We start from the raw sequence: 23,130 nt of genomic DNA, 5'->3' as shown, positions 1-23,130 counted from the left end.
TGCCTCTAAAAGCCAAGGCCGTGTGATTGCAGTGTGCATTATCAACAGGATGCAGCTCATAACTGTCCAAACATCTTTCAAGGCAGTTTCCTGATTCCATAACCTCTCTCACAAAGAAGGATGAGCAGGAAGTTTAAATGAGTTTTGTAACCTCAAGTCCCCCTGGCAAGTAACACATTATCCTGTCATTCATTCAACATCAAGGTCAAAATCCTGGAGTCTCCTTCCAACACCACGTGCAGCAGCATCGCACAGAGAAGCCCCTTCTCCCGGAATATCAAGGATCTGGTCCTGCTATCACATCCCACTTTGACTAAATGTAACCAAAAAGGTTAAATAGAAAATAAAACAGCTTAATGTCTGGATATTCACTTAAATCAGTGGTTCTCCACCCTTTTTTTTCCCCTCCATTCACACACCACTTTATGTAATCCCTTACTAACCACAGTGCACCTCTGGCATCCTATGTGATGGGTGCTCTATGGTTAGTAAGGGATGATTTAAGGTGATATGTGAATGGGAAATAAAAGGTTGAGAACCACTGAATGTCGCCAGAAGCATGTTCAGGCAGCTGCCTAGTCGCCAGGTCTACAGACTATTCCTTTTCATCTCATTCAGTTGAAATTGACAAAACTGATGTGAAGCACTTCCTAATACACACTGACCCTACACTGGCAACCTGGCGAGGCCATGCTCTTCCTGGCCAAGCTCATTCCCATCATCACATGCACTTTCAAGCACAGAGCTGATGGATCCAGACTCTCAAAGGACTTGGATAATGTTCTTCACCTTTCGACGCTAGTACTTTGAAATACGATTTGGCTTTCGGCCAAGGTGCGCCACAGTTAGTATAGTGCAACACTGTTACAGTGCCAGTGACTGGGGTTCGAATTCGGCATTGTCTGGAAACAGTTTGTACGTTCTCCCCATGCTGCATGGGTTTCCCCTAGGGGCTCCGGTTTACTCACACCCTTCAAAACCTACAGGGGGGGGGGGATTATAGGTCATTTGGGTGTAATTAGACGGCATGGGGTCATGGGCTGAAAGGACTTGTTACCGCATTGTACGTCTGCATTAAATTTTAAAAATTAAAGAGCATTCATCGCAGAGCTACACCGTGCAGCTATCAGGTGGGTCATTCCCAGGATCCCAGCTGCTCCAGTAACACCATCAGATAACTAGTAACTTTTCCCTCTCTCCTAATTGGACAACTTGACAAATGGCATGGGAACGATAAGAAAACATTGTTAAAAACAGCAATACTCTGGAGGGTTCCACCCTCCTCCAATGGGCATCAAGTTGCAATTTCATAGTGAATCGACAATGGTTTCATGAGTGTGCAAACTCAAAAGCCTGTTCCCCCAAGTCCCTTTGGGAGATCAACAAATAACAAGAAGCTAAAAGTGTGAACATAGTGGTCCACTCTATCTCAAACTGCCATAGCTTCTGCTGCAAGTCTAAATCACTCAACCGGCCCACCTCTGAATCAGGCAGCAAGCCTCAGGTGCACCTGGAGAAAGCAGTAAGGATTTGTGTTACCTGAGCGACGAGTGTCTTGATGAATGCTTCTGAACCTCAGCCATCAGAGAAACCAACTTTTAGTTCTTGCCTCAGTGCAACACCAGAAAATAGAGAAGGAGCTACACAGGAAGGAAGCTGTGTAATTTAACCACAATACATGAACCCACAGTGTTAACTCTTAAAAGCAACATGAAATTTCTTTGCCACTTAACAGGTTTGGGTAGGAAAAGTGCCCTGAGGTAATCTTTCCTGAAACATTCACTCTCTGTGCCAATGTTGTTGGCATGTTTCAGTTTTGATGAACATTATGTGTGCAAAGTTGACCTCAGAGAAGAACAACTTTGGCATTAGTTTTCCTGTCCATCTTAAGTAGAAATCTTCTTTCCTTGTCATTTTATCTTGATATCTCCTCTCCCCGGGATACATCAGGGAGGAAAATGAGCAAATTGAACAAAGGTATTTTATTCACAAAATCATTTACTGCAAGAGACAAGTAAAATTACTTTGTGTTCAATCCCAAGAAGTTTTTCCACAGATACAGGCAGACTTTTAGGTATGTTCTGAATCAAAATTTCTCAGGCACTCCTTTGGCATCGAGGATAACTTCCATTCCACCTGTGTGAGCTCTGACGTGGATAACAAGGCCTCTGGGAGAACACAAGGTGTCTGCAATCTTTCACATTTCACCTCTGGGAGAACCGTAGTAGGGTTTTACAAGAAGTTTTACAAGGACTGCCTAAAGAAATCTCGGTGCCTGCCACATTGACCACCGCCAGTGGGCTGATATCGCCTCAAACCGTGCATTTTGGCGCCTCACAGTTCGGCGGGCAGCAACCTCCTTTGAAGAAGACCGCAGAGCCCACCTCACTGACAAAAGACAAAGGAGGAAAAACCCAACACCCAACCCCAACCCACCAATTTTCCCCTGCAACCGCTGCAACCGTGTCTGCCTGTCCCGCATCGGACTTGTCAGCCACAATCGAGCCTGCAGCTGACGTGGACTTTTACCCCCTCCATAAATCTTCGTCCGTGAAGCCAAGCCAAAGAAAAGTTGGTGAGTAGCTTATCACACAGATCTGATCTTTCTGTTGCTTCCACAAAGCCTCAGTATATTCCCAAAGCAGGGCCTCGAGATTGTCCATGTATTCTGAATGCTCAGTCTCCACTTCACATGGCCATAGGCCAGAGATTCACAGAAGTCAGCAAGGATATTTCATTTCCACAGAGATTTTAAGCCCATCCTCAACTCTTTTTCTGTCGGCTTGACAATCTTCTCCTATGACGGAGCTCAGAATAGATTGTACTTGTCAGGGGCTCGAGTGGGACATGCATACAGCATGCCTTTACCAACTCCAGATGGACTATAACTTAGGCCTTGTTCCTGGTGATGTTGGGTCAGGAGAAGATGCTGATCTTGGTTTGCTAATGCTTCCTGTGAATTCAGATGTTTTTCAATGACCTGAGATGCCTGCTCTTGGTGGTCCAAGTCTTAGAAGGGGGTGGCAGAGCACAAACCACTAGTAAAGATCGACTTTCATTTTCAAACGCCCTTTTCCTCAATTGACCAGAGACTGTGTGAGCTGATTAAAGGCAGAGGTGAATTTTATTGTCGATGTTTACCTTCACATTGAAGTGGCTCCCAAGACATGGGAAGTGGTGCACTTCCGACACTTAAAAATTCAACAATAGCACTGATCAGTTGGCCATATGCTACAATTCTTAAGGTAACACAGACCAACATTATGCATGCTTCTTCTTTTCCCAATAGTGCTGTTCCTTCCCCTGCATATCCCTACCAAACTCCTTTTGCCTCTGAACTGTGACATATCAGAAGTTAAACATTTCAAAGCGCACAATCAAAACTATGACGTACCGTTATGTTCCTTGGGTGGTCCCCAGTACATAATTCCTGCAAGACTTTGCTTACAGCATTATTACAAACAGCATTGGCTGTATTGCCGGCAAATACTTGTTTGGAATTTGGCTCTGTTTTGTTCACCTTCAACAGTACCTATACAGTCAACTCATTTTCAACAATGCAACTATAAATATTTATAGTCAAGGAGCAAATTTCTCTCGAAATGTTTCAAAGGTTTTTAAAAGCTTAACACTGCGTCTTTGAGTTACTCTCAAACAAAATGTGGGCTGTCTGCAGATGAAAACAGTTAACAAGTACGGCAACTCACTTCCTATCTCTGCATACTTGCTTTACGTCCAGCCATACCTGTCACCCATCTTTCATGCACCCTTCCCTCCCTCTCTCCCTTCTTCCATACCAGCATCAATGGCACCACTTCCAGCAAGAACACACTGCTGGAGAAAGTCAGCAGGTCAAACAGTCCACTTTATATAGCAAAGATACACAACCAACATTTCAGGATTGAGCACTTCATTGAGGGTTGTCATAGCTTGATGAAGGGCACAAGTTCAAAACATTGGTTATGTATCTTTATCTTCGCTATATAAAGTCCACTGTTTGACCTGCAGTTTCTCCAGCAGTGTGTTTTTACTTCATCTGCAATGCCTGCAGACTTTCATGTTTTACTCATACTATTTCCAGCCACATGATTGACAAAGAAGAAACAGATGGTGAGCAATATTGAGAGAGATAAGAGAGCTGCTCAGAGATGGGATTAAGAATAATAGGATTCAGGTGACTGATGCACAGTATGTACTGTGCTGCAGTGAACGGTTCAGTAATTCCCATTTGAGATCAAGTCATAAAGGAAATCAAAATCTTCCTGATCCACAGGACTCTCCTCCATTTGAAGTCCCATCAACTGAATGGTGGGTGCCTGATCGGTATTAACTTTTTGCCGACAAAATAGATAGCTTGGTCATTCTCGGCCAACCTTACCCTTCGAGTAGGGAACTGATTTAACCAGAACGGATCCTTCTTTTCTCCCAGTACAAACAGCAATGTCTGCCTCAATGCTGAGTATAGCTGAGAAGGCTTACGAGAATATTAGGGGCCATATTCCTTGCCATTTGGATGAGTGAAATGGTAAAGCAAAAGGAATGTATATGACGGATTAGTGCTTAAGATACTGCAGCACAAATTCAAAGGGTGAAAGTTTACATCCTACTGTGGCAACTTGAAAGATTCCATTCAATAAATCGGTAATTGCTCAGTTAAAATTTGATCAGAACATAGAAAGCTGCCAACTGTTCGAGAGCCCTAATTATCTCGCTATTGTTTAGTTATCAAGTCTCCGACTGATGTACACATGGCCCAGGTCTATGCCATACCGGGATGCTCAGCATGACGAAGATCACATGCCAATGAAATGTGTGAAATTCAGATTCAGAACTTCCTCATTAAATCAAATGTTGGACAACTCGTACTTTCGTTTCACATAGTTTAACAGACCATGTTAGGGAACTGGAGCTGGATGAACTCTCATTTATAGGAGGCAGAGGGGGTGACAGACAAAAGCTATAAGGAGATAGTCACATCCAAGAGACAAGAGGTGACTGCTAGGAGAGGGAAGGGGAATAGGCAGGGAGTGCAAAGCACCACTGTGGCCCTTCCCCTGAATCATAAATATTGTGGGTGGGGGTGAAATGATCTACCAGGCATAAGTTGTAGTGGTCAGGTCCATGGTGCAAGAGTCTGGCCCTTCTGCTCAGAAGGGTGAAGAAGATCTATAGTGATTGAGGATTCGATAGGGGAACAAACAGGAGGTTATGTGAACAAGATCAAGACTCCCAGATGATTCGTTGCCTCCCAGGTGCCAGGGTCAGACACTTCTCAGATCACAGGAGGGTGATACCAGGTTGGTATCAATGACACACATAGGAGAAGGGATAAAGTCCTGGAGGGAAATAGGGAGTTCGGAAGCTAAAGAAACAGAACCTAAAGGAGGTAATCTCTGGACTGCTGCCTGTGCCACAGACCAGTGAGGGCAAGAATAAGGAAGTTACAGCAGATGTATGTGTGGCTGAAAAGTTGGTGAAGGGGGTGGGGTTCAGATTTGCAGTCATGATCACCAATGAGAAGGTGCTGGGGAAGATGAATTGTCTAAAGAGAGATTAATCTCCTGGACCAGATGGAATGCACCCTCTGGTTCTGAAAGAAGAAGCTATAGAAATTGTGGAGGCATTAGTAATGATCTTCTAAGAATCAATAGATCCTATTCTGGTTGGCTACCAATTACCCGTGGTCTTCCACAGATGCTGGGGCCACTTCCTTTTCTTTATATGTTAATGGATTGCAAAATAAATGGCTTTGTGGCTAAGTTTGCAGATGATACAAATACAAAGATTGGTGATGGGGCAGATAGTGAGAAGGAAATAGAGAAGCTGCAGAGAGACTTCGATAAACCAGGAGAATGGGTAAAAAGTGGGAAATGTTGGAAAGTGCATGGTCATGCACTTTGGTAGAAGGAATAATTGGGATGGAGAGAAAATACGAAACTCGGAGGAGCAAAGGGACTTAGGAGCTTTTGTGCAGGATATCTGAAAGGTTAACCTCCAGGTTGAGTCAGTGATTAAGAAGGCTAATGCAATGTTGGCATTCATATTTGAAGGAATAGAATCTAAGAGTAGGATTGTGATGTTAGGACTTTATAGGGCACTGGTGAGTCCTCACTTAGAGTACAAGGAACAGTTTTGGGCTCCTCATTTCAGAAAGAATGTGCTGGGATTGGAAAGGGTTTAGAGAAGATTCCTGAAGAAAGATTGCATATGATGAATGTTTGACAGCCCTTGGACTGTACTCCTTGGAGTTCAGAAGAATGAGGGAGGACTTCATTGAAGCATTTCAAATGTTGATACGTCTGAACAGAGTCAATGTGGCAAAGTTGTTTCCCATAGTAGGAGAGTCTCGGATAAGAGGGCACAACATCAGGTTTAAGGCTTCCCATTTAAAACAGAGATGACAAAGGACTTCTTCAGCCAGAGAGTAGTGAACCTCTGGAATTTACTACCATAGGCTAATGTGGAAGCCAAATGTATTTAAAGCAGAGATTGATTAGGATCTGAATAATCAGGGTATCAAAGGCTATGGGGAGAAAGAGGTACAGGTGACATAAGACTTGCACCACCAGGTTCAGGAATGACTGGTACCCCACTACAATCAAACTCCTCAACAACAAACTCAATCAGGGACTCATTTAGGGACTTTTACTTGTGCACTGTATTGCACAGTTTCTTTACATTTGTTATCTGTTTACATGTTCACGCTATGTGCAGTTTATTTTTTTCATTACCAATGACTGGTAATTCTGCCACACCCACAGGAAAAAAGGAATCTCAGGCTTGTATGTGATGTCATGCATGTACTCTGACAAGAAATCTGAAATCTGAATCTGAGAAGACAGGGGAATGGAGCTGTGGGAGTATGGATCAGCTCACGATGGAATGGTGGAGCGGACTCGATGGGCTGCATGGCCTATTTCTGCTCCTATATCTTATGGCGTTAGTACTAACATTAACAGTTAAATTGCTCACCCATTTTTTTTTAAAACAGTGGCCATGTTCCAGTATTGCTAAACGTGCTGCTTGAAAGATGTAGGCCCACAGATCTTATTATCACATTCTGATTAAAACATTATTTAAGCAGGGAATGGAGCAAACACTGGAAGTCAGAACTCAGTTTGTGGTCACTGCGACAGATGTTTTGTGCAAAGCGTGGGCGAGCTCAATCTTTTGGGAGAATGTTGATGTCATGCTTCCTATCAGTATCGCAGCGGACTCCTCTGCAATGTCGCCACAACTCCTGTCCATTCACTCATATTTTCAACTAATGTGCTTTATACAGAAATGGCTCAGACAGACTCAAAGACTGATGAGCAATCAGTCTTTGAGTCTCTTACATAGCATTAATCTAACAGATTCAAAATCACTAGAGAATGTGCTTTATTTGGAAGATTCCAGTGCATTACAACATGCTTATCAAAGGTTATATCTACAAAGCAATGAATTAAAAGACCAAAACATCAAATATACTTATTTAGCAATATTGTTACTCTCAACATGTAAAAAGTGACAGAAGTCCTCAAAATATTCAGGAAATAATCTTGAAATACCTACACTATGAATGGTAGGACAGAAGATTCTAAGATACCGGAACTGTAAGGGTGCCATGTATGTAGGCTAGGAAGGTATGAAGTTCCAGTGGCGGCCCATTCCCATAGTGAGAATCCTGAATGACAAAAGGAACTGCTCACACTAACCATCCGAGACTCGTATGTGCAAAACAATATTTATTTATACAGATGAAATACTTGTCCTGCATATGTACTTGGATGTGTGTGTCTGCATGTTTTGCACCGAGAACCAGAGAACGCTGTTTCATCGGGTTGTACTTGTATAATCAGATGACAATAAACTTGACTTGACTTGCCAAGTGGCTGAAGGTGAGGTAAGGTTGCCAATGCTTCTTTACGTTTTGGTACTTTTGTACAATATTGGTTCACCTGTATGATTTTCCCGGATCAGGAATTCAGGATCTGGGAAACATCTGAATTATTAATTGTATTTGCTACAAAGAAGTAGCGTATGGCTATTGGCAGGTTATCAATCTTTCACAGAATGAACTTAATGGAATGCGACTGCTTTGAAATGATTCTTATGCAGAATGCCAATGTATCCATCAACAAGGCTGAGTAAATTGAATTCTTGAAATTCCAATGTATCGTAACGTGTCCATTAAGTGAAGGTCAGTGAGCAATCATTTATGTTTTTCTTTTTTTTTTTACACAGCCGCTGCTTTCCAGAAAATTCTTCCCAAAATTCCAGAATGCAGTCTGTGTTATTGGTCCTGGAGGTAAAATATCCTGGACCCCTAGAGAATTTCACAGAACGCCTGCAGTCTAAACACAACTGCAGGTGTTGAGCAGCAACGGGCTAATGAATGGGATGTTATTGATGATGTGCAATGCTGTATGCCGCACGTAGGTCATATGTCACAGTCGACATAGTGACATCCCATGTCCAGCCTCCGAAAATATCACGCCTCAGGTACTTACGGAGTGTAAATGCGCAGTAAGATCCAAATTTTTGTCCTCTGGTCGTTCCACTGTGAACGGCCACTCTGAAAGGTAGGTGTGATAATTCCCAATATGAAAAAAACAATTGTTTCTAGGCATGTCAATTAATCAAATGTCAAAGAACAGCACTGTCATCATGAGAAATGAAATAAAATATTGTAACAAGAGCAGGATTTTCCAGCCCCTTTGAACCTGCTTTGACATTTATCCAATTCATGGCCAATCTTCTTAAACCATAGATGACCAGAGCATAGAAACAAATCCCTTCAGTCCTTCTAGTCAATGGTAAATCTTTTTTTGCCCAGTCCCACTGATCTGCATCCAGTTCATAGTTCTCCATATCTCTCCCATCCATGTACCTGTCCAAATTCTTCTTAAATGTTAAAATTGAGCCCACATTCACACTTCAGATGGCAGCTCATTCCACACTCCCGCCACATTCTGTGTGAAGAAATTCCCCCTCATGTCCTTAGTTCTCAGTTCTACATTCCCGCACTAAGCTCATATCTCTCGATTCCATTAATAAACCAAAATCTAACAATTCCCGTTTTGAGGGAGCATCGTGACTGAGCCTACACAGCCCTCTGGGTAGAGAATTACAATTTATCACCATCTGCATTGTAGTTTCTCTTCACCTCAGCCCAAACAGTCCATCACTCAGACCCCTGGACACAAGGGAAATACTCTCCCTGCATTTAGCCTAATGAGCCCTGCAAGAATTCAATTTAAAAAGATCACCTCTTTTTGACTCATTCTTTTAAACACTGGAGAATCTCTGCTTATGCAACAAACCTGCTATCTCCAGAATCAGTTTATTGCACTCCCTCTTTTTCATGCCTATGCTTTTTTTTAAAAGAAAGGAGAATGCATAGCTACAGGAATGGATCCAAGAGCAGTGATGTGACATTGACATTTTATAGCCACTGGTGAGGCCTCACTTAGAGTAAAGGGTACAGTTTTAGGCTCCTTATTTAAGAACGGATGTGCTGGCATGAGAGTGGGCTCAGAGAAGATTCACAAACCCTAATATAATTGCAACAAGATACATTTTCTACTGTATTCAAACTCACTTGAATTATGAACAGTATTTACTAACTGTTTGATTTAACTGCGTATTAGATTTCAATGAACTATGTATAATGAACCAAAGTCCATTTGATGTTCAATATTTCCAATCTGTCACCACTTTAAAAAATATTCTGTCCCTTTGTTTTGCACAACAAAGGGGGTGACCTCACCTTTTTACACACTCCTTCTGCCTTGTTCTTGTGTAATCATGTAGTTTGTCTCTTGGCACTTTTACACAGCCGCTGAAGATCGGAAAATTTCACGAAATTTTCTGTTGTGGTGACAGTGTAAAAATGTCGAGGCGGAATTTATTATGTAAATTTCATCATGTAATTGTTACACTAGTACCCCTACACATTTTTACGAAGTGGCTGCAGTCCAAAATGACCGTAGCTACTCTGTAAGAAACTGGCCTAACGAATACGGCATTGCTTATGATGTCCGTGTGGTGATGATGTGCGTCAGATGTACATCCGTGTAAACGTTCACCCACATTTGTCAGAGGGTCCACCCATGTTCACCCTTCAACAAACTTCGCAACACAGGAAGGCTGTGTAAAAGTGCCCCTGTGTTAAAGGCCATATCGGAGCACACTGGAAGCAAGTATGCTAATTTTGTTCAGAATAATTCAGCGTTTCTATGTAAAAATGCCATATACCCAGTATCTCCTCTAAGCTTTCTCACATCCTCCTTCCATCTTACAATGCCATCCGGCTTTACAATATTAGCGACTTTGGAAATATAACATTTGGTCATAGATGATCATGGTTTGTGAAAAGCTGGGCCCCATGCACCAATCCCTGCAGTGCTCCACTTCCCAGAACCTGGCTGCCTGAGGAAAACTAATCCTCAATCCATGCCCTCACATTTCTCTCCATTTCTCATTGCAATTTGTACAGGGAAAATACTAATATGTTCAGCTGCCATCTCTACCTGGAGCAGTGGTTCAATGAATAACAGGTTAACCAACAAGGGAATGTTCAAGAAAGAGAGTTATTTCCAAAGTCAATGAAACTGAAGCAGAATTGTCACATTCATATCCATGCTTAAGGAGTTTGACACTATCCTGGTCAAACTATTTGTTTTAATAACGTTCCTATCACTAGAATCAGCATTTACCTCTCCACGGTATACTGTAGAAAATTACCAAGCAAGCAATTAGAGCACTGCCTGCAAATCTTTCCTCTTCAAGCAACACAATATCCACACATGATCCTTTGTTGTATTTCATGTAATAGTACATTTTATCTTTTATTATATGATAATTTAAAAAAATCTTGAATTATGGCTAGGTCAGAATATGTCAATTTCATACCAAACTCTGTGGTGGGAGTATTATCACCATAAGAACTTCAACAGTTAAGTTGAAAGCTCAGTCCTTTAGTCCAATAGATTAGTCCAGCCTCCTCCCACTCCACCTCAGTCCTTCACTTGTTTGTCTTACTGTCCATCAGAGGATGAGGGCATGCACTTTAATTTTTGCATTCTTGTTCCAGGGGCACAGAAGCCAAACCACATTTCTACAGCCTTCCACTTTCAAATGAGTTAACTCAGTAGTTTGTGTTTCAAGCCTGGTTTCATTTCAGGCTGTGCATTTCCCCAAAGTTTGAGGATAAAGATGGAGGAGATCTTTAAGTCACCTCATGGGACCATATTTCTAATTCCTCAAAAAAGTTAGCCAACAGAACCAAAAGAAAGCCATCCCATTTTGCTGCAATTCAACTATTTAAAATTGAATTTGATCTTGAAAGGCTTTCACATTGCTCAGTTTCTAATAGGTAAAATGATATACTACGAAGACAATAATAACCTATCTCCTTCCTTTCCCTATGAAGCCAAGCCATCCCCACCAATGGTCAATTCTACACCCACCCCAACAACCCCCCCAAATTGCCTGTGTCTGCATGGGTTTCCTCCAGGCACTCTGGTTTCCTCCCACCCTTCAAAGCATATGGGGCTTATAGGTTAATTGGGGTGTTTGGATTGTGCAGGCTCATGGTCTGGAAGGGCCTGTTACTGTGCTGTATGTCTAAATTTAAAACATTTACATTTAACACTCAGATCCCATTACAGCTCATACTAGACCAGTTAGTTCCAGTCATCAAATGGTTTGGATAACCCAATTTCCAGGCTCTTCTCTTGCAAACTCCAGACACAGCCTGACCTGTCCTGATCTTCTAAAAATGGTCTGATGTCTGCAAGGCCAATTTCATGACGCTCGATGTCTTACACTACGTGCATGACTACATTTCCCAGTCTTTGGCCCTCCACCCTGTGTTGGATCATCTGAAACTCAAGAACATCTTCATGCTGTTCATTGACTATAACTCAGTATGTAACAACATCAGAACTACCAATCTCATGGATCCTGTCCCTCCCTTTGCAACTGAATCCTTAACTTTCTCATTGGAAGACCCCAGTTCAGTGAGGATTGGCAGCATCACCTCCTCCTTGCTGACCATCAATGTAGGGGCATCTCATGGCCGTGTGCTTACCCCCTTGCACTATATCCCCTTTAACTATGATTGCATAGCCAAGTTTTGCTCCAACACCATTTATAAATTTGTGGATGTCACCGCCATTGTTGGCCAAGTAAGTCACAACCACAATGATGGACATTGAAAATCTGTTGAAGTGGTGCCAGAACAACATCATGGTTTCAACCTCAGCAAGACCAAGGGGCATGTTGTAGTCTTTAGTTAGGGAAAGCTGAGGGACTGCAGTGGAGAAAATTAGTAGCTTCTAGTTCCTGGATGTACTCTCCTGGAGCCTGACATCAAGACAACCATGGAGAAGGCACACCCATGCCTCTTCTTTCTGGGGATTCTGAGAAGATATGGCATTTCATTGAATGCACTATCCATAATACACCTGTAGGTGTTTAAAAGTCTACTGACTGGTGCATCACAGCCTGATTTGTAGAATGTAGAAGGTGGCAAACACAGCCATGCCCACCACAGCCACTGACCTGTCCACTGAAGATATCTATGTGAGGTGCTAGATAAAGAAGGCAGCTAACATCATAAAGGATCTCTCTAGTCACACTCTCTCTCTGCTACCTTCAGGCAGAAGATACAGAAGCCTGATGTCTGGCACCATTAGGTCTAAGAACAGTTTTCATTTCCCCAAACAGCTATCAGACTCTTGATCCTCCCCATACTACCCTAACACAAACCATAAACGACTCTGGGATCAATAAAGATCTATTTGCTCTATTGAAAAATAATTTTTTTCTTGCACAAAATGCAACTTTGAATAGTTACTTGTCAACAGGCCATTTCAGCCCACGAGTCTGTCCTACCCAATTTACACCCAATTAATCTACACCCCCGGTATGTTTCAAACGGTGGGTGGAAAGGCACACAGACAGGGGGAAGAATGTGCAAACTCCTTACAGACAACGTGGGATTTGAACCCCGGTCCCGATTTGCTGCCACTGAAAAGGTGCTGCGTTAATCACTTCGCCAACTGCGCTGCCCCTCTCTTTGGTAATTTAATTTATGCTTACTGCTTCTTAGTGTGGTGTGTGCAGTTGTGTAAACTACAGCAATTCATCTGCACATTGTACTTACGGTGTGACAATAAACTCTCATTCTCAATCTTATTCCTGTGAGGAGACGTCCAACAAAGTTTTTGGCAACTGTGAACCAAATTTGTCATATTCATTGATGAAACTGATACAAACGGAGCCAAGCTTGAAATGAAAGCTGTTTACTTTTACCCAAGTCCCATTATTTGACTCAATAGGGTTTGTATTTTTCGTACAGTTTGGATAAGTGCAACTGTAAAATTCTTGTTTGGAAATGGCACAAAGTTCAAAGAGATATTGGTTACTCTCAGAAAACGTTTTTAATTGCAAAACAATAATTTTTATAAGACATTTTCCATTGCATCTTTGACTAAAACAACAAGGCAATGAAAACGTCAGAATTAAATTTTGTTCAGAAAGAGGAGGTTGCTCGGAGATAAAAAAAACAAAAAATGTATGTTCTTGATTAAAATGCTTCATAAGGGTGTATAAATTCATTCTCAGTTAAAAAGGCAAAATTGTGTACACAGCAGTTGTATTACTTACTTTGCTTCCAAGTGTCAGAACTTGAATGTGTACCACCTTAATGAACTTGTATGCTTAATACAATGAACTTGGGATGCTTTTCTGCATGTTCCTTGGTGTCATCCAGAACATTACCTCAGTATTGTCTTGGTTGTTCTGAAGCCATGGTAAGGTGCCATCTTATTCTGCACATTATCATTTTCATCTTTAAATCGATGATGCTCAGTCCATGATCTAGCTGTTTGGGACAGTTTGATGTCATTTTCTTTTGGCCTCTGAAAAAGCAGACAATAAAATAAGAAGGCCATGAATTCAAATTTAAAGGATTATGTGAGTTTTTTTCCTAACCCAGGGATGTTAGTACAGGTACACAATCCTTTATCCAGACATCGAAAATCTGTCAAGTGGGGAGAGAGACAGCAGTGCGAGTCGGGCGGGCGAGGGGGAAGAGACCGGCAGCGCGAGTTGGGCGGGCAAGGTGGTGGGGGGGGGGAAGAGGCAGCAGCGCGACTGCAAGTGGGTAGGCGTGGATACGGCAGCACAATTTGGGTGGCCTTAAACTTGGCTTTCCGAAATCCGGAAAAATCTGAAATTCGGAACACACAAGGGTTCCGGATAAAGGATTGTGTACCTGTACAGGTATCAGGAGCTGTTCCAGTTATCCTCTGACATCAGCATCAAGCACCATTCCCCACAGAATGAAGATCCCTTCAGACACAGTAACATCCTCACAGCATCACCTTTTACATCACAATGTTTCAAACCATCACAAAACCTTTCCAATTTAAGATGCAAAAGTGCTGGAGAGGCTCAGCAGGTCACGTAGGGTTCATTCCAGTAAATTTCCTCAGAGCCCACTTGAGAAGTGACCTATCCTGGATGCACAACATCTCCTTACTTGTTAGGAAGACACCACAGCAACTGCACTTCTGGAGAAGAGGAAGGCAAGGCTACTGGCCACCATCCAGTCAACTTTCTACAGGAGCTCTACTGAGAGCTTCCTGTTGGCTGTGTCACAGTGTGGTACAGTTGCTGTAGAGCGTCAGATCGGAGATCAAACCACAGGACTATAGGAGCAGCAGAGAGAATCACTGGGGTCTCTCACTCCCAATCCACAAAATTCATGGAGATTGTTGTATAAAGAAGGCTCGCAAAATTGTTAAGGATCCCTACCACCCCGGATGCGGCATCTTCCAACTACTCCCGTTGGGAAACAGATACAGGAGTATCAGAGATAGAACCACCAGGCTGAGAAAAAGCTTCTTCCCACGGAGAGTGAAACCGCTGAAAAACTGATGAACTGCTCATACAAACCCTCCATGACTCTACTATTTATTTATTTAACAATAATATTTATTTATTATCTTCTTTCTTCTTTGGCTTGGCTTCGCGGACGAAGATTTATGGAGGGGTAATGTCCACGTCAGCTGCAGGCTCATTTGTGGCTGACAAGTCCGATGCGGGACAGGCAGACACGGTTGCAGTGGTTGCAAGGGAAAATTGCTTGGTTGGGGTTGGGTGTTGGGTTTTTCCTCCTTTGTCTTTTGTCAGTGAGGTGGGCTCTGCGGTCTTCTTCAAAGGAGGCTGCTGCCCGCCGAACTGTGAGGCGCCAAGATGCACGGTTGGAGGCGATATCAGCCCACTGGCGGTGGTCAATGTGGCAGGCACCAAGAGATTTCTTTAGGCAGTCCTTGTATCTCTTCTTTGGTGCACCTCTGTCACGGTGGCCAGTGGGGAGCTCGCCATATAACACGATCTTGGGAAGGCGATGGTCCTCCATTCTGGAGACGTGACCTACCCAGCGCAGTTTGATCTTCAGCAGCGTGGATTCGATGCTGTCGGCCTCTGCCATCTCGAGTACTTCGATGTTAGGGATGAAGTCGCTCCAATGAATGTTGAGAATGGAGTGGAGACAATGCCAGTGGAAGCGTTCTAGGAGCCGTAGGTGATGCAGGTAGAGGACCCATGATTCGGAGCCGAACAGGAGGGTGGGTATGACAACGGCTCTGTATACGCTAATCTTTGTGAGGTTTTTCAGTTGGTTGTTTTTCCAGACTCTTTTGTGTAGTCTTCCAAAGGCGCTATTTGCCTTGGCGAGTCTGTTGTCGATCTCGTTGTCGATCCTTGCATCCGATGAAATGGTGCAGCCGAGATAGGTAAACTGGTTGACCGTTTTGAGTTTTGTGTGCCCAATGGAGATGTGGGGGGGCTGGTAGTCATGGTGGGGAGCTGGCTGATGGAGGACCTCCGTTTTCTTCAGGCTGACTTCCAGGCCAAACATTTTGGCAATTTCCGCGAAACAGGACGTCAAGCGCTGAAGAGCTGGCTCTGAATGGGCAACTAGAGCGGCATCGTCTGCAAAGAATAGTTCACGGACAAGTTGCTCTTGTGTCTTGGTGTGAGCTTGCAGGCGCCTCAGATTGAAGAGACTGCCATCCGTGCGGTACCGGATGTAAACAGCGTCTTCATTGTTGAGGTCTTTCATGGCTTGGTTCAGCATCATGCTGAAACCCTCTTTTCAATCTTCTTCAGCATGATGCTGAAACAAGCCATTATTTACTGTAACATATGTATATACGTTTAGCGCATATGTCTCATTTATCTGTTTGCAGTGTTTTACACTGTGGACTGGAGAACACTGTCGTTTGCACTTGTACAATGAGGTGATAAATAAAATTGAACTTGAACTCAAATACATAACTAACATTTCGGCCCTGAGCCCCTCATCAACATGTGATTTCAATTAATGGCAAATCATGGTCGGGTGTTTAGCTCATGGGAACTTGTTTAAAAGTTGCCAAACATCAATTTTAATATCCGGACTCCCAAAGGCTTTGCCTCTTATGAACTCAAAATCAGCAATTTATAGGTCACTGATGAATCGGGATGGTTGCCGTGACGATGGAGGCAGCTCTATCTGGCATTGAGATTAGACAGAGCAGAGGGATTGTGCTGGATTCCCATCCACCTGCCAATGAATCTAATTTGCCTGTCCTGTTAAAATGTTAGAAACTCAGTTTAACCATTGACATGATTTTGTTTTTAACCGTGGTTTTCTACGAATTTTTAAAATCCGAAAAGGCGCTGGAGAGTGGTGACTTTTTGAAATGCCTGGATAACACAGATGTTTTGCAATGTATCATAATGCTCATATCTAAAAAAAAGCAGTAGAGTAGATTGGATCCTTCCCTCCAATACAGTTACACCCACCATGACCTAACTGGTTGCAACACAGATAGAACAGTTATATCTGACAGAGAATGAGTCAGAGAAAACAGATCTAAGAAAGAGACCATTGTTCTTATTGTTCAGGATTCTCAAAGCAAAAGTGTGATTCTGATGGACAAGTGAAAGGGAGCTGTAAATATATTGGCACGTGTTTAATCTCCCCCTCGAATGACTCTCTGCGTTCCAAAAGGTTAGCAGAGCTAAATTCAACATCACTTCTAAATCATTAAAAAACAAATTTTAAAAATCCCTACTGAAAAATCACTGTAATGAACAGCAAATACCTGTATTAAACAACAAACAAATGATTAACAGGTGGGGGAAATGTTTTCAGAAGGGTCCTTCTTCAAAAATGTGGACCAAAATATGGTCAAGATCTTCATAATTCTTATTATATCAAAGGCAGGGGCCATTTGTATCATCGTCAAAATACCATCAATCTTGTTCTCCCACTTACTTTCAAGTATTAATTTTGTCTGACATGTTTTTTTTTAAATGTTGTTTTCACTACAAGTCCTGCACAGAATGCTGATAATTTGATGACATCAAGTACAGGGCATTGGCTGGGATGTTACCCTCATCCTAGATTGGTGGTTGCAGGGTGACAATTAACTAACTTCCACTGACATCTCTCACATATCAATCTTTGTCTTCCCATCATTCCATATGGTAATAGTGGATCACAAAGTGCTTTGAGAGACTGATCATGGTTCACATTAACCCCAGCCCACCAGCCACCCTTCACCAAATGAAATTCACATCCTGCCACACCAGTCAGCCCTGGAACACCTGGACGAAGAGGACACAATTGACTATAGATCCACCTTGAACACAATAGTACTAAATAAACTCATCCCCAATCTCCATGGCCTTGGCCTCAATACCCCCTCTGCAATAAGATCCACAACTTCTTATAGTACAGGTCGTAATCAGCGAGAATTGGTGACAGCACCTCCTCCACATTTGGGCCCCACTCCCCCTTCATACTCCCTGTACACCTCTGAACGTGTAGCCAAACATCGATAAGTTTGTGGATGACATCACCGTCACAGGCAGAATCTCCAACAATGAGTCAGAATATGGAAGGAAGATTGAGTGACTGGTATCTTGCCGCTGAGTCCCATTGTCAGCAAGACTAAGGAGTTGGTTGTGGACTTCTGGAAAAGGGATAGAACACTCTCCCCCATCCACAACAACAATGCTGAGGTGGAGATAGTAGACAGCTTTAGGTTCCTTGGATTTAACAAGGTTCTGGTCCAAGAGCCAGTCACAGATGGCCAAGAAAGCATAGCAGCACCAACACATTCTCAGAAACCTGATTAAATTTAGCATGTGACCTGGATCACTTAATGTCTACAGGTGTACCATTGAAAGCATCCTGTCATGGTGCATCATTGCATGGTACGGGCACTGCTCTGCCCTAGACTGTGTAGGGCTGCACGGTTAGCGGAGAGGTTAGTGCAGTGCTGTTACAGCGCCAGCAACCTGGGTTCGAATCCAGCGCTGTCTCTAAGGAGTTTGTACATTCTCCCTATGTCTGTGTTGGATTCCTTCAGTCACTCCGATTTCCTCCCACCTTTCAAAAAAAAATGGAGAGGGGGATTGTAAGTTACTGGGGTGTTTGGGAGGCACGTGTTCATGGGCTGGAAGGGCCTGTTACCATGCTGTATGACTAAATTTCAATTTAAAATTTAAAAATTAAAAATTTAAACTGCAGAGGGTTGTGAATGTGGCTCAGACTATCATACAAATCTTCCGTCCCCTCCATCAATTCCACTTACATTTCCTCCTGCCTTGGGAAAGCAGTCAATGCCATGGAAGACTCATCCTACCCCAGCTACACTCTCTTCTCCCTCCTCCCAATGGAAAGAAAATTCATGAGTGTCAGACCACCCACCACCACCAGATTCAAAGACTGTCTCTTTCTTGCCATTATCAGATTTTTGAATAAAACTCACAGCGGTTAAATCACATTTCCTTTGCCCTGTACTAATTGATCTCCTTTTCTCTCATTCTGCATTTCTGTGCTATTTTTCTTGCTCTCTTATATATAGGACATCCAGATGGACTGCTCGTAAAACAAACTTTCTCACTGCCTACCTTGGTACGTGACAATAAACTTGAACTTGAATTGTGGTTACAATTAGTAACCACTGATCTTGCAGTGCTGGAATCAAAGACACCAAATATTTGGGGTTGATGTGGTTTCAGTAAATTTATACTTCTAGATACAGGGGAGTCAATCAGCACCCTATATTGTCACCTTAAGGATCTAAAACAAGTCAACCCACAATGAAATATCACACCTTTGGTGTTGATTGAATCTCAAGACTGAAACAAAGCCAGAAAGATGGTAGGGGAAACAAAACTCTACTGTGCATCTGACTTGAAATCCCATTATGGCAACGGGTGCATCATATCTGATTTGCTCTCTCTAATCACAGAGTCTCTAATAAAACTTGTTTGATCAAATGCTACATTTGCAAATCACTTTGAAAGCGTTTCATTTTATTAACAATTTTTCAAGTCATATTTCAGAAGAGATTCAGGATCTTTGAGGTGCTCCCTGAAAACTGATAATAGCAATACCTGTATTATTTTTAGGAAATGGCAGGGTGAATGACATTGGTTCAATTTTTACAGTGGACGATAAGTGGCATGCCAGACAACCCAGGAAAGGTAACATTAGATCAGGGACAAAGACTTGAATGATCTTCAGGGGAAGTAGGTGAAAGAAATTACAGTTAACATTTATTTCATTGTCTCCCAATTTGGGAACTTTCCATTAAACTAGAGAATATCATTCTGCTATTGATGAGTTCTTGTTTGAGTGAAACTAGGAAAACATTTCCCAGCTATCCTTGGAAACTTTCAGTGGATCAGGGAAGAACCAATACACATTGAAAAATTCAGGTCACATCAGATGAATCCAAATGAACTTTGTGATGAATTGATTTTGGACGGGACATGGCAAGAGATTATGAGCCACATGAAATTCATGGACTGAGGGAAATTATTGAACTAAGAAATTGACAGGGGGCAAGGCATTTCTGGACAGTTGTCCGAATTAGCAGCATGAGACCTTGTAGAGCCTTACGAGATCTGCTCTGTGTTCGGGCCACAACTATTCTCCACATTTATCAATGAGTCAAATGATTGGACTGCCACATCCAAGTATTGGTTTCCAATAACATAAAAATAAAAATACTGGATAAAAATATGGAAATAAAAATAGAAAGAGATAAAAATAGATTAAATGAAAAAACTGCATTGTTGAAAATGAATTTCAAGATTAATTTAGGGAAGGTCCCAATAGGAAGATCTAAAACAGAAAACTCCAAAATTCAAAAAGTGGAAGCAAGAGATTATTAAAATATCATGGAACAGTGCCAAAAAAAGCCAAATAAATTCTCATATTTAGATTTTTTTAGGTGGCATTTTCTTTTTTCTATTAATCACTTTATATTAACTTTACAATGATGTATATAGAAAAATCTTTCCTTAAAATGCATTTTTTTTTAAATTAATTCCGCGGGAATCATTTGGGTGCATGCTGCTCTTCACGGCATCACGTGACAGCCCGGTACATATTTTGATCCACGGAAATTTGTAGAATTAGGGTAGAATTTGGAGAGATAGTGCAAAATATTGTGTAGTCCCCTGGCAATTGGAAGGTAAAGTGATATGTTGATTAAATTGTTTGGTCAAAAAGTGCAGCAAAATCCAAGGGAGCATAGAGCAACAAACTTGATGGTTAATTCACCTATTCCTGTTGTTAATTTCTGAGAATAAGCACAGTGCTGACGACAAGACACTTGTGTTGCCTAATGCACCTCTCCAAATCTCTGTACCATGAGAACATTCAGCAAAGACCAAACTTCTGCTGCAGTTGGTTTATTTCCTTACCTTTTCAATCTCCATTTTCCATCTCTCTTTTTCCAATTTCTCCTGGTCCAATCGCTCTCTCTCTCTCAAGTATTTTGATCTTTGCCTGTCTTCTTTCTGAGCTCTTTCCATTTCCTCCTCCTCCCTTTGTTTCCTTTCACACTCATGCTGCTGACATTTTTCTTCCTGCTGCTCTTGTTCCCTTTGGACCATCCTTCTATCCTCCTCCATCTGCCAGATTTTCAGTTTACTGATGCCCAGCTCCTTCTGATCTTCCTGCTCCCTTCTCTCGCCCACAGCATAATTATGTCCCATTGCGGTATCATTGATGTGGTCTTCCTCTGTCAATCCCAGCACCTCCCTACGTTTCTGCCGACGCTCTTCTCTTCTCTGAGTCCAGTCGCTGAAACCTTCGTCCTCATCCAGGGCAGAATTGGTTGACTTGGAGCTGAAGTCATACCTGTGAGTAACCAAGAAAATAGGACAATTAATAAAATTGCTATTCATTCATCTTTGTTGGTTTCAAGTTTATTAGTACACATGAAAAAAAATGCATTAGTTCAGCACCAGGGCATAATGGCTGCTGGGTGTACCTGAAACAAAATACACTGCAGCTACTTCTTCAGTCAACTCCAACAACATGTCCCAAACCACAATGCTGACCACTGATTTTATCACGAAACTGTAGACACAGGCTGGCCTGCAAAATGGCCGATGAATACTGCAACTGCGCAGACCTGGGAGGGGTACACTGGCCGTCGTCCAAGGTGACCTCCGCATGGCGGGAAGATCAGTAACTCTGGCGGATATGCAGGCCAATCTGAGGCTGGAGCTCCGATGATGCAGGCCCCTGATGTCAGTGCCAGGGGTCCCTATAAGTACAACAGCCAGGGCAATAAATCAGTCTTGTTTTCCAAGACTTTGATTTGTACGTCATTCTTCTCCAGTACCTGTGGGGATTAGGGATTGGTACATGGTGGACGTGTATTTTCTGGTTGCTTGAGACTTACAATGCCTAACTAATACACACGCATTAAGAATAAACAGTTTAAAAAAAAACTAACAACTATACTGTTCTTACACTGAACAAACTTCACTTACATGAACATATAAACCTTAAAGCATTTTACTTTATTTTGAGTCACATTCATTGAAAACATTTAACTGTAGCTGAATCAGCAGGTTCCTTCCCTTCCACAGAACCTCCTGAAAGATGAACAATAACATTATAGATAATTAATGTCCCCCCACCCCCAAGATTACAGATAGACCTTCTGACCGGGGCGACTCCTACTTAGCAGGGATAAGGAGACACTTTAAGAGAGTCACCCCAACAGTGAGCGGCATCAACCAACTCTTCATCCTGGGTGACGCCGTTGCTGTTTCACTCAACTTTATTCAAACAGCGGCTACGAGCAAAGCACGACCAAGGCCCTCCACTGGCTGAATATTTGCTCCCATCTTCACCAAAGTTTTATGTGTTACTTCAGAGAACATTTACTTTCACGATTTTAAAACATGTTTTTTTTTTTACATATTATTTTATTCTTATTTATTTTAATGTTTTTATTTATTTTCCTTGATTTTTTTGCCAGTTGTTTGAGGCTGCTGTTTTCTTGAATTCTGGATACCAGGGTTTTTACTTTAATTCATGATCCTTTCTTAACTTAAATTTTGTATTGACGATACTTGCTATCAGTGTGGGGAAAAAAAAATCAAGTACACTGTGCCCGCTGTGCTGGCAGGTGCCTTGTACCGACCAGTGGCACTTACATTCACAGTGATGAAGTGTTTTGAGAGGCTGATATTGAAGCACATCAGCTCCTGTCCAAGCGGTGACCGGAGCATCAGGTCTACAGCAAATGCCATCTCAAGATCTCCACACCAAGCCCTGGAACACCTGGACAGTAATGATGCATTCATCAAGATGCTCTTTATTGACTATAGTTTGAAATTCATCACCATCATCCCCTCAAAACTGATCAGCAAACTCTAAGACCAAGGCCTCAACACCCCACTGTGTAAATGGATCCTGGATTTCCTCACCTTCAGACCCCAATCAGTGCAGATTGGCAAGAACATCTCCTCCACAATTTCCGTCAGTACTGGAGCACCACAGGGTTACGATCTTAACCCCTGGTCCACTCGCTTTACACCGATGACTGTGTTGCTTGGTAGCACAATAACACTGTTTACAAATTTGCTGACAATACCTCAGTAGTGGATTGTCTTATAAAGGGGTGATGAGTCAGCATACAGGAAGGAGACTGAAAACTTGGCTGAATGGTGGATTTAACAGCAACCTCACACTCAATGTTAACCAAACCAAGGAGCCTACTGTCAACTTTAGGATGGGAAAACCAGAGGTGTATGATCCAGCGA

The 23,130-nt window shown here is 42.4% G+C and overlaps 1 protein-coding gene across 4 annotated transcripts in view; it reads right to left on the bottom strand.

Annotated features, from left to right (window-relative positions):
• lsp1a (lymphocyte specific protein 1 a) overlaps positions 1-23,130 on the bottom strand; it is a 253,384-nt gene that overhangs the window by 57,275 nt on the left and 172,979 nt on the right. For all 4 annotated transcript variants that reach the window (XM_069898739.1, XM_069898719.1, XM_069898729.1 and 1 more), the window contains 2 exons: positions 20,770-21,208; positions 13,771-13,910 (listed from right to left, as the gene is read on the bottom strand). In XM_069898739.1, the coding sequence (XP_069754840.1) occupies positions 13,771-13,910; positions 20,770-21,208 (579 nt within the window). The remainder of the gene's footprint in view (positions 1-13,770; positions 13,911-20,769; positions 21,209-23,130) is intronic.

The sequence above is a fragment of the Narcine bancroftii genome, chromosome 1, assembly GCF_036971445.1.
Source record: "Narcine bancroftii isolate sNarBan1 chromosome 1, sNarBan1.hap1, whole genome shotgun sequence".
Classification (NCBI taxonomy): domain Eukaryota; kingdom Metazoa; phylum Chordata; class Chondrichthyes; order Torpediniformes; family Narcinidae; genus Narcine; species Narcine bancroftii.
This window is presented reverse-complemented; position numbering and strand designations above follow the sequence as displayed.